We start from the raw sequence: 15,096 nt of genomic DNA on the forward strand, positions 1-15,096 counted from the left end.
CTCGCCAAGGTGCTCCCGCATGGTCAGTGTCGCCTGAAGATAGGCCGGATCAGAATGTCATCGATGTTTACTCCCCAGTGATGGATATTCTTGCCACTGCGGCAGAAGGCTGCCAGCTGCACAATCGCGGGGGAAACACACGGATGCGCTCACGCACGCGTGCAAACTCCATTCAGCTGATGTTTTGCTTTGTTCAAGTATACGACCATCGCCCCAAGTACGCTGCAAGGTTGACCCACCTCACCAAGGCTGACGGAGGCTGACTGGCCTCTGCAGCGAGATGCAGTCCTCCCGGACAGGATCTGAATTTCTCTTTAAGCCCTCCAGCTCGATCTTCCAGCCTCTTGCCCCGCTCTTCCTCGCACCACCACCTCCAGCAGAAAACCATCCAAGACCATCCCTTAAGCCGCCAAGCCTCAGTCAAGCACCATGGCCCCGGCTTCTTACTCTAGCTATGTCGCAGCCAACGAGCACTCTCCGCAACCCTCCAACCTGGAGGCCGTTATCGTCATCTGCATCGCTCTCGTCTTCGTGCTCTTCTGCTCTGGAACCGCCGCTCTCGTTGGCTGCTACCGTCGTCGCACTCAGGTCAAGCCTTACGCTCGCCGCACTCAGTCTCGGACTTCCACCCCGGTCATGGTCGACCTCGAGCGACAGGCTTGCACCCCCGACGGCACCGATGGCGGCAAGAACAGCCCGCGCTTCCTGACGTTCCCGCCGCTTGCTGTGTTGGCTCGCTCCTGGTCAGCCTCTGGGTCCCCTACTCTGGGCAAGCAATCTCTGGAGCTCCCTCCTCCTGCGCTGGCTGTTGCTCCTTCGTCGCGTCTCCGGGATTCTGTCCTTTGCAAGGTTCTCGGCCAGCTCACCTGGCCCGCTGTGGATAACGACAAGGTTAGCCTCTATCTTTCTTTCATTGCTTGCGTTTGTAAACCCCTTCCCCGCCCGCAGTCTGGGAACAGGAAGTCGAGGCGCATCGTCGACGTCGAGGCTGCCGCCGACAACAACTCCCCGCAGTACGTCCCGGAATGGATCCGCCCTCACCTTGCCCAGATCAACGAGCAGTCCAAGCGCGAATGGACGCTCTACACGCCCTCAGCCCCCATCGTCGTTCCGCAGATCGTCATTTCCTGCGACGAGGTCGTCCCCGACACCCCCTCCAGCACCTACTCAGATGACTCTACGGTATCCGAGCTCGACACGCCCCCGCCCATGACGCCGACCCTGTCCTCCCCGGTCAGCTTTTTCTTCCCGGCGAGCCCGTCGTTCTCGGTCCGCGCGTATCTGCAGGTGCCGTCTCCCTCATTCCATGCGCCGCGTGAGGAGGCGAAGCCGGTGATGAGGAACGTATCGAACTTCTCGGGGAAGACCTTCGCTCTGGCGGCACCCACGGGGCGGTTCAGCAAGCTCAGGGAGCGACGCATGATGGTTCAAGCACAGGTTGTTAACAATGTCATCGAAGGCCAGCAGAATCCGTCTTCCGCTACTCAAGCGACCGCCGTGGGCTATCAGGTTGTGCACGGGTGCGGGACTGGTCCTAGGGTTCTTCGGGGTACGTCTGGCACCGTGGGCACCGCTCAAGTCACTGGGACTGGCGTGGTTGGGGTCGGCTTGGGTTTGCAACTTCGACCTCAGTTGGACTTTCAAGACTTTCACAACACCTCCGCTACCTCTGGTTCCTCTGGCGATGACGCGACTCACGGGCCCCTTGGGTCGCTCGGCTTCGCAGGCTACTCGAGCATGTCCAGCGTTCTCGAGGCCTCTCTCGCCGCCGACGTGGCTCTCCCTACTGCCCCTGCTAGCCCGGACGACGACCCCTACGCCGATGCCTACGTCGCTATCGCCGCCAGCGCACCCTCTGACGGCGATGACCACGACAAGGGGCGGCCTGAACGCCTTGCACACCTCATCGACGCATTCGACTCGTCCGTTTCCCTCGCGAGCCTCGAGAGTGACAGCGCGCACGGCAAGCTCTGCGACATCATGGACGACTACCGCTACGACTACTTCGACGACTACCTCGACGGTGCCGATGCCGACGAGTCCATCAACAACGAGGTCGCCGTACACGAGCGCCACGCTGTCGTCGTCTATGCTGTCTGATTCACAGTCACGATCTGTCGTGCCGTTCTCGCCGCCCCTCTGGCACTCAGGGGGGATACGGGGCCCTCTAGGCATCGGGTTCCGGGCACCCTTCCAGCCGCTGCGGGTATGCTCTTCGCTCTCCTCTACATCGGGCTTGCTTTCTACGTTCTCGTCTTCGTTCCTCCGGCTCCGGGATCCAGGCTCCCCTCCATCTTGGCTATAGCGCACTCGGCTCTCTCTACTATCTCTCCTTGGCCCTCGCTCTTCTCGTCTCCTCTTTCTACTCTTCGCTCTTCTTGGTCTCCACGCACGTCAACACTCTCGATGACCAACCAACCCAAACTTGCGATACTCCGTCCTCCATCACTCCCGCCATACCCTCCCTTCCAAGTGGTCGACTCCCCTGGCAGCTCCGCCACTGCCAGCGACTATTCAACGATCCGACGACTGCTCTGGTGGAACCTCCTCTGGGAGCCCTCCAGGCAAGTTGTCGATACCGGGCGCCGCGGCGCCGTCCGGTCTTCGCCTCCCTAACACGGAGGCGGAACAGCACTCCAGCCTTAGCTTTGTCCGGGCTGGTCTTCTCTGGTTTCTTTGAACACGCATATATCCTACCTCTTGTCTCACGAATACTCCCAGCTGGAGATCAGTAAACCTCAGTGCGGATTTGTCTGCGCTGGGAAACACAACCTACGGCTTCTTACGATACCCGCTTTTGATAGTCTCTCCCAGTACGATACAGCTACGTCCATTTTCTTTGTCACACTTCATGATACCTTCCAGCATAGCTACGATTTTCTTTGCTCTCGGGTTTTATGTAGATAATTTGGCACTCGGTGGTAGTATGGTCCCAAGACAATACATACCCTCAGCTGCATAAACTCGCGTGACGATCCATATGAAGTCTCCAACTATTGCAAGCTGCTTGCGGATACCATCCACGAACGCAAGGCAGCCATTAGTGATAGCATGTATTCCACCGGTACCGCAGACACGAAAACAGACATCCACAAGTACTCCTATCCAGACTAAACTACGTAGCTATAGTACGAGCCGCACTGTCCCCACGCCCCTGCACCCTGCGCGACGTGCGGGTACACATATGTATGTACACAACACAGGCCGCCGCACGCCCGCATGCGCTACAGGAACGCCTGGCCCCGCGGCAGGGTGCAGTTGAAATGCTACCAGTTCCACTCGTCGTCGTCGTCCAACAGACTCCGGTTCTGCTTCGGCGCGGGCGCGGGCACCGGGGCGGGGGCGCCCGCGGGGGTGCGCACGGGGCCCTTGGTGTCGGGGACGAGCACGCTGCCGAGGCCGTCGCCCGCGTCGTCGTCGTCGAGCAGCGACGGTGCGCTCGGGGAGGACGGCTGCGGGGAGGTGGAGAGCGGGGAGAGCGTCGCCGCGAAGGGGTTTGAGGTGATCGAGAAGGAGGAGGGGACGGGGTGCGAGGTCGAGGTCGCGGACGGGGAGGCGAGGGCAGCGAAGATCGAGCTGGACACGTCCGAGATGAGGAGAGAGGCGCGCTTCTGGCCTTTCGAGAACCTATGCGCGTGCAAGAATCAGCACGGGCACCTCGGTGGTCGATATGCGGTAAATGCAGCCGCACGGGAATAGCGGCGGAGAAGAGGAGGGAGTGCGCGTGCGAGAAACGCCCTCGCGCGTATTAAAGAAGAAGGCAGAAGACCAGAAAATAACACTCACGTCTCGCCCTTCTGCAGCTCCTCCCACTTCTTCCCGACGCTCGTCCCCACGCTGCCCATCCACGCGGACGCACGCGGCGACGCGAGCGGGCCCAGACCGGGTATGGACGCGGCGGGAGGCACGCCCGACGTAGATGAGATGTGTAGGCTCGACCGCTTGATCGTCTTCTTGTAGTCCTCCTGCGGGGACAGCGCGGCGGACGTGTACGGCGGCGGAGGCGGCGCCTCGCGGCTCTTGCGCCGATGCAGCTTCGCGGCCTTGATCGCGCTCGAGGGCGAGATTTCAACGGGGCTCTCGATGCCCGTGCCGCCGTCGACGCTGATCGAGGTGCGCTTCAGGTTCACTAGAGCGTCGGGCTCCTCGTCCTCGTCGAACGCGAGCGAGGAGGCGGAGGACTGCGAAAGGCGCACGCTCGAGCTGGTGAGCGACGTGGCGGACGTCGCGACGGAGGATATGCTCTGCGTGTTCACATGGCCTTGTATGCGGCTCGTGCGGAGGGCGAGCGTAGGCGGGCGCGGGGCAGGGACTGGGTTCGAAGATTCAGCCTTGGGCGCAGGCTCGCTGAGGCCGGACGCCAGCAGTCGGCCGACACCCTGTACGCCCTCCTTCATCGCCCCGGAGAGTAGCGAGCTTGAGGCCGAGCCCGACTGGGAAGGCTGGGAGTATGCGCGATCCATCCCCCGGCTGACTATGCGTTCCCATTTGCGCTTCAGCTGCGCGAGTTCCGCTTCGTGGACGGCGAGCTGAGAGCGCAATTCGAGGCACTTGGACTCCTTCTGTGCAATGAACTGCAAGAGGTCTGCATGTCTAGTAGCGAGAGATAAGACGCGTTAGTTGACGGGAATACGCCACGGGTCGTACGTTGGTGGCGACACGGACGATTGGCACGTACTTCTCGGTGAGGGTCAATGGACGCTCTGCTTGTGCACCCGCCAAGACGTCCGACGCAGGTAAGCTCCGCCTATTCCGCTTGAGCGCAAGCTTGTCGGAAGACCCTTGGTTGAAGGAAGAGCTACGCTTGAGGAACGAGCCTGACGGGGTGGTTGGTGACCGCAGGTCCCATGAAGGAGTGTGATCACTAGGGTAATATGTAATGGACGACTGTCTGCGCGGGTGAAATTTGCGCGCGCTGGGCGGCGGAGTAGACAGCCCAGAGGTGGTAGGCGAAGGACACGAAGGAAGCGTAGAAGATTGCACGTTCCCGTCGACGAGCTGGAGCGGACGGGGACCGGCGGAGACGGAAGGACTGTCGGGCGCAGCAGGACTCATCGGGACATTAGGCGTTTGTAAAGAGGGTAACGGCGTCGGCGTCGTGAGCGTGCAAGTCGGAATACTGAGTAGGCTGTAGCGTAGAGCGGCGAAGGAGGAAGAGAGTGTTGAGGAACGGACAAGCCTGGCCCGGTGGAAACAGCAGCGGCTACGGCCCTAGCCGAGCTCTCGCAACGAACTTCATCATCTCTTTACGCGCCGCGCGCAGCAACGGCTCACTCGGTCAGCGTCGGACGTGTCCGCCTCGATATGTTTGGGACAACGCAGAGCGTATGACATTGCACGCAGAGCTTGGGATCAGACGATGAATATGCAGCGGGTGCGGAGGCAAAGTATCTATTCCTCTACAGCGCGACAGAAACGACAGGCTCAGTGCTTGGACTCCTTCTCCGCCTCTGCAATGAAGTTCTTGATGCTGCTCATCCTGGTTAGTTGTCGACAGTCCGTTCAAGTTGCTTGGAAATTGTGTGGGCACGTACAAGTCCTCCTCCTCGCTGCACACATGACACGCGGGTCAGCATGCTGCACGACACCATGAACTTCAACAAGACGTACCTCGAGCTCGCGTTGACCTTCACAGTCTCCTTGATCTGCTGAAGCGTAGGCTTCGCAGCGGGGGCGGGCTCCTTCTTGCCACCGGTGGCGAGCAGGGTCGCCCCTACCGTGCCAAAGATGGTGCCGAGGGCAAGGTACTCGTTTTTGATGGCACGGCCGAGGATAACGCTGTCAAATGCACTTCGTTCAGGTCTATCCAGACAGCAGGAGCGAGGAAAGCGCGTACTAAGACATGGCGAGGATGAGATGGTCGTGGCCGCTGGCGGAGACGTGAGCACGCCCAAAAGTGCACCGCCGGGAATTCCCGCCGCACTCTTCCCGGCGCTTGTCCCCGACCTCCTCCTCGTTCTCCTCCACATCTTCCGATATCGACCTCTCTGCTTACCCTCGCGCATCACAGCCCTCTAGTTATGTAGTCTCCCCAGAAGTACCTCTACATTGTCATTAATACGCGCCGACGCCTCAATATATCATCGTGCCACCATTATGGCGCATCCAGGTCGTTCCGGAGCCGGAATATGCGGGTTACCGCCCACCGCCCGCGAACTGTGTGCGCATGAGAGTTATCATCCAGGGTTTCCTTGCAGGGTCCTACGGGCGGTGATTCATGCCAAACCCGTCCGTGCCCGGCAGGATATAAACCGCAGCAGTTGACATGGTGCCCCGCGCTCTCAAGACCTTACATTTTGCCTTCTTCGTACTAGTTTGCACAGAAAAACAGTAACATGCGCATAGACGAAGGCTTTCAGCAGGTCTGTCGCTCACTTGTAGGATCTCGCATTCATCTTACTAACTCACGCCGCGTAGCCTCCGTATCCCACCGAGCACCCGTACACAGCGGACCCAATCTTACCGGGTCTTTTGAAACGCCTCTTACCTGAAACGTGAGTGTGTGGCGCCCCCCTCACATGAATTTGACTTACGGCCGACAAAGTGTTCGCAACACGCTCGAAACGGATCTCATACGCCTCGGAGATGTGTTGACAGAAGGTATGCCCTTTCTCGTATGCTGCAAGGCTCATCTTCACGCCCTGCATCACAGATATTCGCCCCCTTGCACCACTCGTGCAACCCGCCACCCTTACCCAGTATGATGAGCTCGGACAGCGCGTTGACCAACTCCATACTTCTGAAGGTTGGCGAAAGATAGAAGAATTTGCGATCAAGGAAGGCTATAACGCAGTGGCTTACGAGCGCGAATATGGGGAGCACAGTCGCACCTTCCAATTCGCGCGGACATTGATCATAACCGGCGATGGTCATGTTGTGAGTTCCTCAAAAAGGCTACCACAATGACGCTCGCTCAGAATATACAGATAATGTGCCCCATGGGGATGACGGATGGTGCCACCAGATGTAAGGTTCCGCGCTGTATCCGGTGCAATTCTCTACTCATACGTGCCCGCACGAACACAGTGATGGAACTTTACGGAACGGAGTCGATGAAGTCCGATGTGCTTCCAAGGCTCCTGAGCCGCGACCCCACCACGGCCTACCTGTCCGGGCAGTGGATGACGGAGCGCCCTGGCGGGTCGGACCTCTCGCGCACCGAGACGTACGCCACACCCACAGGGCGCATCCCCTCCGACCTCGGCCCGCCGTACATTCTTGACGGCTTCAAGTGGTTCTCCAGCGCAGCCGAGGGGCACATGGCCGTCGCGCTCGCGCGCACCGGCGACCCCTCCTCCGGCACCCGCCGCCTCTCACTCTTCCTCGTGCCCCTGCGCATCGCCCCATACACCTCCCCACTTAGCAATGGGGTCCTCATCCACCGCCTCAAGAACAAGGTCGGCACGCATGGGGTGCCCACCGCGGAGCTCGAGCTGCGCGGCACGCGTGCGTGGCTCATCGGGCCTGAAGGCGCTGGGGTGAAGACGATCGCGTCGATGCTGAACGTCACGCGCGTGCACTCCGCAGTGCACTCCGTCGGAAGCCTGCAGCGCTGTCTCGCGCTCGCCCGTGCGTATGCGGGCGTGCGCGCCGTGCAGGGCGGGAAGGCGTTATTGAAGGATGTACCGCTGCACGTTGCGGGGCTCGCGGATATCGCGCTGACATACCGCGGGCTTGTGCATGTCGTTTTTGGAGCGGTTGCGCTACTCGGGAAGAGCGAGTGCGGGACGGCGAGCAGCGGGGAGGAGGCGCGGCTGAGGCTGTTGACGCCAACGATCAAGGCGTACGCGGCGCAAAAGGCGTCGGGCGGAATGGAGGAGGCGATGGGTGCGATGGGCGGCTTGGGGTATATGGAGGAAACTGGTATCGGTCGGTGAGTAGTCATGGTGTCATCCCTATGCACGAGAATGTGGCTCATCCATGCGTTCAGCCTCATACGCGATGCGATGGTCGAAAAGATCTGGGAAGGCACCATAAACGTATGTGCCTTGGACTTGACCCGGGCGACAACGAAAGACCCCGGTGCGGTCGCCAGCTTTACTGAGGTACGTCCTCCTGTCAACCATGGGTATGGCGGCTCTTCCTCATGTCCTATTCCTAGTGGGCGCACGATGTGATCGCAGCCGTACCGCCTCTGCTCAGAGCACAGGTCTGGAAGGCCCTCGACACGCTCTCAGCGGCCGTTAGCAAGCTCCCCGGCCTCCTCAAGGAGAGCGCCGTAAACCCAATCCTGCCACGGCTCGTCCTCGCCTACTTTGCTGCCATTTCTTGCGGGCTGTACCTCCTCGAACACGCGACATGGGCTTACGCCACAGGTGAACCCACTGCCGAGGAGGATATAGAGGCATTTCGTCGATGGGTGCTCGAGGGAGATCTGACGAAGACGGAGGCGGACATCGCGAGTGTGCAGGGCGATCCGCAGGGCAGGGCAAAGCTCAACTTGAAGCTGGTTTATGGGACGCGCGCTCCGCCCGCGAAGCTTTGATATGTTAACAGTATTATCTAGCCTGCTGCTGTCTGTGCACTAACGGATCCTATGTAATCTACCACATATATAGCTCTACGGTGTAAATATCACTTCTTCCAGATTCAATCAGCCTCCTCGTGCACGCTAACATAGTATTTCTGCGCTGGCGGGACAGCGTGCTCCCCTAGGGTCTCGACTCCGCCCTGCAAGATGCCGACACGCATCATTGACAGCAACTATAGGTCCCTGAGGTTAGCAGATGACAACGTACGATTTGAGGGGAAACGTACGTTGTGTGCAGCGTGCGAGTGGTCGTACACGCCGCCGAAGAACTTCGCGGTGACGTCCTTGCCCGTGTTCGCGGTGAGCAGCCTGTCCCCACCAGGGTGCTCTTCGAGGAAACTTGTTACATCGTGGATGAAGCCCGAGACGAGGAGCAGTGTGCGCTTCTTGGACTCTTCTTGGACTGCACACCCAGCGTCAGCACATTTTCATCTCTAGCTCGCAAAGGAAGGCAGGTACTCACAGTTCTCCCAAGTGACAACAGGCAGCTTCTCTACCGGGGTCGGCCACGTGAGGCTCTCCTGCGTCGCGCGGAGCTCCTTCGCACGCATCGTGAACATGCCCTTGTGCACCTCGTTGCTCGGGAACGTGCGCAGGTTGCTCGCGAGCCCGAGCGCGCCGCACGCCGCAATAAACCACTTCGTCGGGTCGTACTGGTACCACCGGAACGCGTTGCGGTAGTCCATCGGGAACTGGTGGTGGAAGTTGTGGTAGCCCTCGCCCATCGTCACGAGCGCGGTGAACAGGTGGTCGCGCGGCGTGTGCTTGTCGTCGAACGGCGCGTGTCCGAGCATGTGTGCGAGCGAGTTGATGCACCAGACGCTCTGTGGAGACATGTGTGTTTCAGCTACTGCGCGGCACAGTTGTTAAACGCGAAAGGCGGACGTACGTGGTAGCAGGCGGTGAGGCGCAGCGCAGTCGAGTAGAACAGGCCGCCCGCCCAGTCGCCCCAGAAGTAGCCCGGGATGACAGTGGGCAGGATGTACCCGCAGAGCAGCCATACGAGCGCACGGTTGTTGTGCTGCCACATCAAAATTTTGTCCTTGTGGAGGTCAGAGAGGTCGACGCCTCCCCCGGGAGCGACGTCGGTATAGAAGACGATCCAGCCGACGTGCGTGAAGAGGAAGCCGCGCTGCGCACTGTACGGGTCTTTGTCCGTGTCGATGTAACGGTGGTGCGAGCGATGCACCTTCGCCCACCAGTACGCGGAGCCCTGCACGGCGCTCCCGCCCGCGAGGACGAGGAAGAGCCGGAGCGGAGCTGAAGCTTTGAAGGAGCGATGCGACCAGAGACGGTGGGAACCTATGAGAAGGCTTGTGAATAGACCGGTTGGAATAAGAAGCGAAAAGATGGTGCCTACCTGCTGTAATTCCTGGGAGGGCATCAGAACACAGCTCGCAACGGAGAAGCGAATAGAAGCTTACCGAGAGTAGAGACGAAATAAAGTACAATGGCGAGGACAGCCGTGCTGGGCTTTGGTGTAACATAGAGGCCCCCGTAGATGGCGAGGATGTGGGTCACGACGATGGAAATCATGTTGGGCCACTTGACCCCACGGATAGTGGGGAAGTGCTCGGTAGGTGTGGACGAGGCTGTCATGGTCGCGCTCGGTTGTGTGGTCGGCCTGGCGAACGCGAGATCTAGCTTGTCTGGGGTCTTCGCCTGCAGCTTCCCGCTCTCTTATACGCAACGTCCGCTGTGGTTTGACAGGAGCCAAATCATCCGATGCGTGTCAGGGTTAACGCTGGCTTGCCGCAACGTATCACCCATCCTATACCATCATTCGCAGTGCGCGAGGGCGGATCCGCTGCGCCTACGACCCGGGAGGAGTGTCGTACTGTCCCTGGGGCCCGCCCGCGGCGCCAGCCGAAAGTGGTACGGTGGGCATCGCGGGGCGCGCACATTAGCGAGCGCGACGCCTATATGCGGAACACCGCCGCGTACCGATGCGGCGGGTTTGGGCACACGGTAGCGAGGGTCGTTGCCAATGTGCGGGATTTACGCAGGGTCCGCCACTACCGCCAGAACCTTGCTGACCGGATGGACTGACCACTGCAGTGTAGAGTCGTGCCGGATGTGGTGGCGTTCATCGTATGCGCTCCACGTATCAGCCTACCAAGCGGTAGACGAGAGTTTGCGCGATGCTATTTGCGGGATGGGCTCTGTGCAAGTGCTGTTGCGCCAGACACCGCATTGCGGAAAAGACAGCGGCCGCAAAAACGCTCAGCTCCAATGCATTGACGTCTGACGCTTGTTGTACACCGCGGTCAGTACTCCGGTTCGGAAAGATGGCAGCGATAGCAGCATGCTCTCACACTGGTCGTATCCGGGCTCGCAGCATTATACGCTGCACTGTGGCCTAGGAGTAGACCCTCCAACCAATCCGGTCGCAAGAACTGATCGCGCCTTCCAAAATGGAGTCTTTGAGGGAACAGGGATGGGGAGGAGCCTCAGGTCCGGGAGATTTCTCTGATCAAAAGCGTTCAATTCAAACCTGTAAGCCTGTTGCCATCGATATCATGTCGTGCGGTAGAGATGGCGGCTACTTACTGGTACGATTGTGTGTGCACCTGGACGGGCTTAGTATTGATGCACTGTTGCAGCTGTCTGTCGTCAGTGTTGCCTCACCGGATATGCAAAGGTCTGCCCAGGGACCGTCACCGTGGGGCGCGGGAATTGAGGGGTGCGTTGGTCGAGCGCGACGAACACACTGTGTCCACCTCTGGATCGACAAGTCGGTCACTTCTTTTAGGATGTCTTTAAGTAGACGATATGATTAGGGTGGAGAGGGCCGAGATATCTGGTGTATAAGAAAGTATGTCATGCAAAGGTCGAACCATTCTGCGACTCAGGTTCGGGCAGGGGGGAGGGGGTGAAGGAACATGTTCTCTAGATTTCTGAGCGACTTGCAAGCGTGCGCCTGCGGCGTTTGCCGAAGTTTGCCGAGGCGTTCGATATAGTCGCTTAATTTGGCGCCTGCGTTTGCCTCCTACTATACCACTGGACGTTCCTGTACTTGTACTGCGACAACGCTAATTTGCTGCGCTCTCGCAGACTCGCTCTATCTATCTCCCAGCATCCACTGCGGGAAGCTGACTGAGATCAGCGCAGAAAGTCAAAACCCAGTCTGGTGGGGTTTGGGGGTTGTCTGCCAACGCGCCCAACGCCCACAACGTCCGAGCAGCCGGAGTTGTCGGAAGAGAAAGTCCACCCGGACCTCCGCTCTCTCGCCCTCTTCGTCGTTTCGAGCTATGCACCTACTCCAAAGGGTCCCATCAATGCATCCAACAGTGCATCGCTCACTGCTGCGCTGCCGCCGTAGCCGGCTTCCTTGTAAGTGCGCTGGCGAGTAGGCAAATTCCCCTTGCCGCTGACTTTCAACTTCCCGCAGGCTCGTGGGCGTGCACCTGCGTTGCGAAGAGGTCTGCCGCGCGTCCTCCTCGAACTTGATGAGTCGGGGCGGAGTTACCACTAGACGCTGTCAGTCGACGGAAGTTCTCACTATGCCACCACACTGCGGCTCAAGTACTTTGTCGCGCTAAGCAAGGCGTTGAGACCAGCATCAGCGACTGCCGGAACTTGTTGTGATGTCCCTCCGAGTCTTCCGACTATCCCCTATGCAACATACTCGCTTCCGCATCGTAGACACAGTGGCGAGCCCGTGCATCGAATAACAGGCAGGCAGCTCGGGCGAGCTATCCCCACCACGCAGTAAAGGGCGCACACTGCTTCCCATCCCAGACAAGAAGCGGCCCGAAGCTACGCTGGCAGCTTGTCCCGACAAGCCCACCCCCAGTTTCGGTACGTCAGCTATACACGCATGGCTATGGGCCTTCAAGCTTCAGGCTTGTCCTTTCGGGCACCTGCAGAGAACAGCACTTCTTACCCATTGCCCTTCTCCCTCACATCTTCCAGTCCGCCCCTCTCCTCCGCCCTCGCTCGCCATCCTGGACTCGCACTCTTCCCGGCACTCACAGCTGCTCAAAAGCGTTGCTCCAGCGATGTGGCCGCCCCGCAGATACCGACGCCCTCTGTCTCTCTATCTCCTTCGTTCCGCCTTCTCCCAGTCCTAACCCCCTTTCCTTCAACCCTTGTCCATCGCCATGGCTGTTGTTGCTCCCCCCGCTGTCGTCGCGAATGTCACGTACAACCTCTCCCAGGATTTCTCGGGACAAAACTTCTTCAACGGCTGGGACTTTTACGGCTCATGGGACAACCTCACGCTCAGTACGCCATCTTTTAATTGATTAATCACCACATTCATAGACTAACGCGCGGCTTCTCAGGTAATGTAGAGTGGGTCGACCAGCCCACGGCCTTGGCGGACAACCTCGCATACATCAACCCGGCCGGTAACGCGATCCTCCGTGTCGACAACGTGACAAACGTGCCCGACAAGGGCCCGGACACCCGTAGGAACACTGTATGTCCCTTGCTGCTGCTCCCGATTCACCATCGCTAACGCCTTGTACGCAGGTCCGTATCACGACGAAGGACTTCTACGACCTTGGCAGTCTGTGGGTGTTCGACGCGACGCACGTCCCCTTCGGATGCACTGTCTGGCCCGCGTTCTGGACGAAGGGCCCCGTCTGGCCCGACAACGGTGAAATCGGTACGCGCGCACCTCGCCTTTCCCTTGCCCTGGATGCTGACACCCGCACGCAGACATCCTGGAGGCCGTGAACCTGATGGACCACAACCAGATGGCGATCCACACGACGGACGGGTGCATGACCTCCAACGCGATCCAGCAGACGGGCGAGATGGGCGCGGCGGACTGCGCGAGCAACTCGGGCTGCACCGTCGAGGAGAAGAAGCCGGCCAGCTACGGCGCCGATTTCAACGCAGCCAACGGCGGCGTGTGGGCGACCAAGTTCGACATTGACGGCATCGCCATCTGGTTCTGGAGCGTAAGTATCTAGCCTTTACAGCTACTCCATAAAAATCTTATACTGATCGTACGATGCTGGCATATAGCGCGCGGACGTGCCCGCAGAGCTCACGGGTGCGGACAAGGTCGTCGACATCTCGAAGTGGGGCACCCCCTCTGCCGCGTTCCCGGTTACCCCGCTCTGCGACGTCACGAAGTTCTTCACGCCCCAGCAGCTCGTCATCGACATCGCCCTCTGTGGTGTTTGGTGCGTCTCTGCTCTCACCTTGTTTCTCTCAGACGCGTACTCACATATATCGACGCGCACAGGGCGGGCCCGACTGGCAACTACCAGCAGACGTGCCCGGGCGTGTGCGACGTGAGCGGCGTCGGCAGCCCGAAGTTCGACCAGGCGTGGTTCGAGATCCAGTACGTGCGCGCGTACACGACGGGCGTCGTCCCGACCCCGACGCCCAGCGCGTCCAGCGTCGTCGCGAGCGCGACCGTCACGTCGCCCGCGCAGGGCACCGGCAGCTCCCAGAGCGGCTCGCAGGGCGGCAGTAGCTCGTCCGGCACGGTCGGCAGCGGGCGCCGTGGTGCGAGCGCGGGGGCGGTCGCGGTCGTGCTGTCGATGATCGCGGGCATGCTACTTGCGGTGTCGTAAAGAGGGAGCGGACAAATGGACGGACGGTGTGTTTCTGTGGTTTCTGTGTTGTGCTGAACTTCAACAAGACTCGGACCTTCTCCTCTTCTCGTTTTAAAATCCCGACTAATACTATACCTTCAACATTTACTGCCTAGTGACGACTGTTTGATGCGCTGCCCTGCGATGTGTTCTCGGACATTCTACAGTACCTTCGTTCTTCACGCTGTCGTTTATGCTGTTGCTTCACATATAGACTGCGCCTCCAGGAATGACAATCTGGACCATTATGCACCATGGCCCACCGGGTGGGAGACTCGAGGAGCTCGAGTTCCGAGAGCGGAGATGCGTATGCGGGTACGTACTTGACTATTCGCTGTGACGCATGCTATGAGCTTAACTCTATTAATCCCCCATGGTGCCATAGCACAGAAGGTGCTGTCTATTCGCTCCTCTGCCTGCAACGCGCGCCCCACGCGCTTGGTGGAATACTGCTCCCTGGGTACTGCCAGTGTGCAGCGCATGCGCACACCCCAAGCTCGCCGTGCTTACCTTGGGCTGTTCTTCACGGCTTGGCTACACACCGGCGACCTATTGCCGACATTGAGGCCGAAAATTCAGGGCACACCGAGGACTGCGCGTCTCATCTTGGCCTCCGACGGTGGCATCCCGCGCGGGCCGTCCCATGGCCGTAGCGCGTTGTGGCGCCTCGAGGCATTCCTCGTCCGAAGTGAGTTTGGAGTCTATCGCGGCGCCTTGCAGGGACGGTAACCACAGCACTTGGATACGCATGTGGTGGGTGGTCACCGGGTCCTGTCATCTGAAGGTGAGCAGCACGGCGAGTGGGAGAAGCTCGAGGGCGTTGAACTTCTTTCTGAACGCGTGGGCAGGGATAATGGGCGAGGCGCCGGGACAGGGGTGCACGAGGCGCAAGTGTGGGGGCTGTGCTAGCATGGGCTAGATCCCGATCTGATGGGAGGAGGCAGCCTCCCCTCTCCATTCGTCCTCTGCTGCCCTCGGATCGAGCCCTTGCCCATCGCATGGCCTCCCGGC

At 59.8% G+C, this 15,096-nt stretch overlaps 6 protein-coding genes across 6 annotated transcripts; 3 read left to right on the forward strand and 3 right to left on the reverse strand.

The window, feature by feature from the left end:
- Positions 1 to 429: 429 nt before the first annotated feature.
- Positions 430 to 2,100, forward strand: TRAVEDRAFT_21995 (uncharacterized protein; the record flags this gene model as incomplete). The annotated part of the gene is made up of 2 exons (XM_008042671.1): positions 430 to 891; positions 949 to 2,100. The coding sequence occupies 2 exons, from the start codon at positions 430 to 432 to the stop codon at positions 2,098 to 2,100; spliced, it is 1,614 nt and encodes a 537-aa protein (XP_008040862.1).
- An 887-nt stretch (positions 2,101 to 2,987) lies between these two features.
- Positions 2,988 to 5,197, reverse strand: TRAVEDRAFT_171116 (uncharacterized protein). Its single transcript, XM_008043048.1, has 3 exons — positions 4,679 to 5,197; positions 3,787 to 4,593; positions 2,988 to 3,627 (listed from the first exon to the last, which is right to left on the reverse strand). Exons 1-3 carry the CDS (start codon positions 5,053 to 5,055, stop codon positions 3,267 to 3,269), a joined length of 1,545 nt encoding a protein of 514 aa, XP_008041239.1. The 5' UTR covers positions 5,056 to 5,197; the 3' UTR covers positions 2,988 to 3,266.
- A 227-nt stretch (positions 5,198 to 5,424) lies between these two features.
- TRAVEDRAFT_49942 (uncharacterized protein) lies at positions 5,425 to 6,267 on the reverse strand (the record flags this gene model as incomplete). The annotated part of the gene is made up of 5 exons (XM_008042858.1): positions 5,425 to 5,470; positions 5,535 to 5,549; positions 5,611 to 5,778; positions 5,837 to 5,869; positions 6,206 to 6,267. 5 exons carry the CDS (start codon positions 6,265 to 6,267, stop codon positions 5,425 to 5,427), a joined length of 324 nt encoding a protein of 107 aa, XP_008041049.1.
- Positions 6,268 to 6,335: 68 nt separating this feature from the next.
- Positions 6,336 to 7,877, forward strand: TRAVEDRAFT_65905 (acyl-CoA dehydrogenase NM domain-like protein; the record flags this gene model as incomplete). The annotated part of the gene is made up of 6 exons (XM_008043049.1): positions 6,336 to 6,362; positions 6,418 to 6,494; positions 6,545 to 6,600; positions 6,653 to 6,876; positions 6,927 to 6,966; positions 7,027 to 7,877. 6 exons carry the CDS (start codon positions 6,336 to 6,338, stop codon positions 7,875 to 7,877), a joined length of 1,275 nt encoding a protein of 424 aa, XP_008041240.1.
- Positions 7,830 to 10,129, reverse strand: TRAVEDRAFT_73350 (delta 9-fatty acid desaturase protein; the record flags this gene model as incomplete). Its single annotated transcript, XM_008043050.1, has 8 exons — positions 7,830 to 7,873; positions 7,931 to 8,045; positions 8,102 to 8,703; positions 8,758 to 8,933; positions 8,994 to 9,354; positions 9,420 to 9,832; positions 9,891 to 9,902; positions 9,955 to 10,129. 6 exons carry the CDS (start codon positions 10,127 to 10,129, stop codon positions 8,590 to 8,592), a joined length of 1,251 nt encoding a protein of 416 aa, XP_008041241.1. The 3' UTR covers positions 7,830 to 7,873; positions 7,931 to 8,045; positions 8,102 to 8,589.
- Positions 10,130 to 12,633: 2,504 nt separating this feature from the next.
- Positions 12,634 to 14,333, forward strand: TRAVEDRAFT_65907 (uncharacterized protein; the record flags this gene model as incomplete). Its single annotated transcript, XM_008043051.1, has 6 exons — positions 12,634 to 12,757; positions 12,817 to 12,953; positions 13,007 to 13,142; positions 13,196 to 13,440; positions 13,508 to 13,668; positions 13,731 to 14,333. 6 exons carry the CDS (start codon positions 12,634 to 12,636, stop codon positions 14,062 to 14,064), a joined length of 1,137 nt encoding a protein of 378 aa, XP_008041242.1. The 3' UTR covers positions 14,065 to 14,333.
- Positions 14,334 to 15,096: the final 763 nt, after the last annotated feature.

This window comes from Trametes versicolor (genome assembly GCF_000271585.1).
Source record: "Trametes versicolor FP-101664 SS1 unplaced genomic scaffold TRAVEscaffold_9, whole genome shotgun sequence".
NCBI lineage: Eukaryota > Fungi > Basidiomycota > Agaricomycetes > Polyporales > Polyporaceae > Trametes > Trametes versicolor.

Excerpts from the sequence above, each read along its gene's own strand:
- TRAVEDRAFT_171116 (XM_008043048.1), bottom strand. The coding sequence starts at position 5,055 with ATGAGTCCTGCTGCGCCCGACAGTCCTTCCGTCTCCGCCGGTCCCCGT. Across the intron at positions 4,594-4,678 it reads CCATTGACCCTCACCGAGAA|ACATGCAGACCTCTTGCAGT; the intron begins GTACGTGCCAAT and ends TCTCGCTACTAG. Across the intron at positions 3,628-3,786 it reads GAGCTGCAGAAGGGCGAGAC|GTTCTCGAAAGGCCAGAAGC; the intron begins GTGAGTGTTATT and ends GCACGCGCATAG.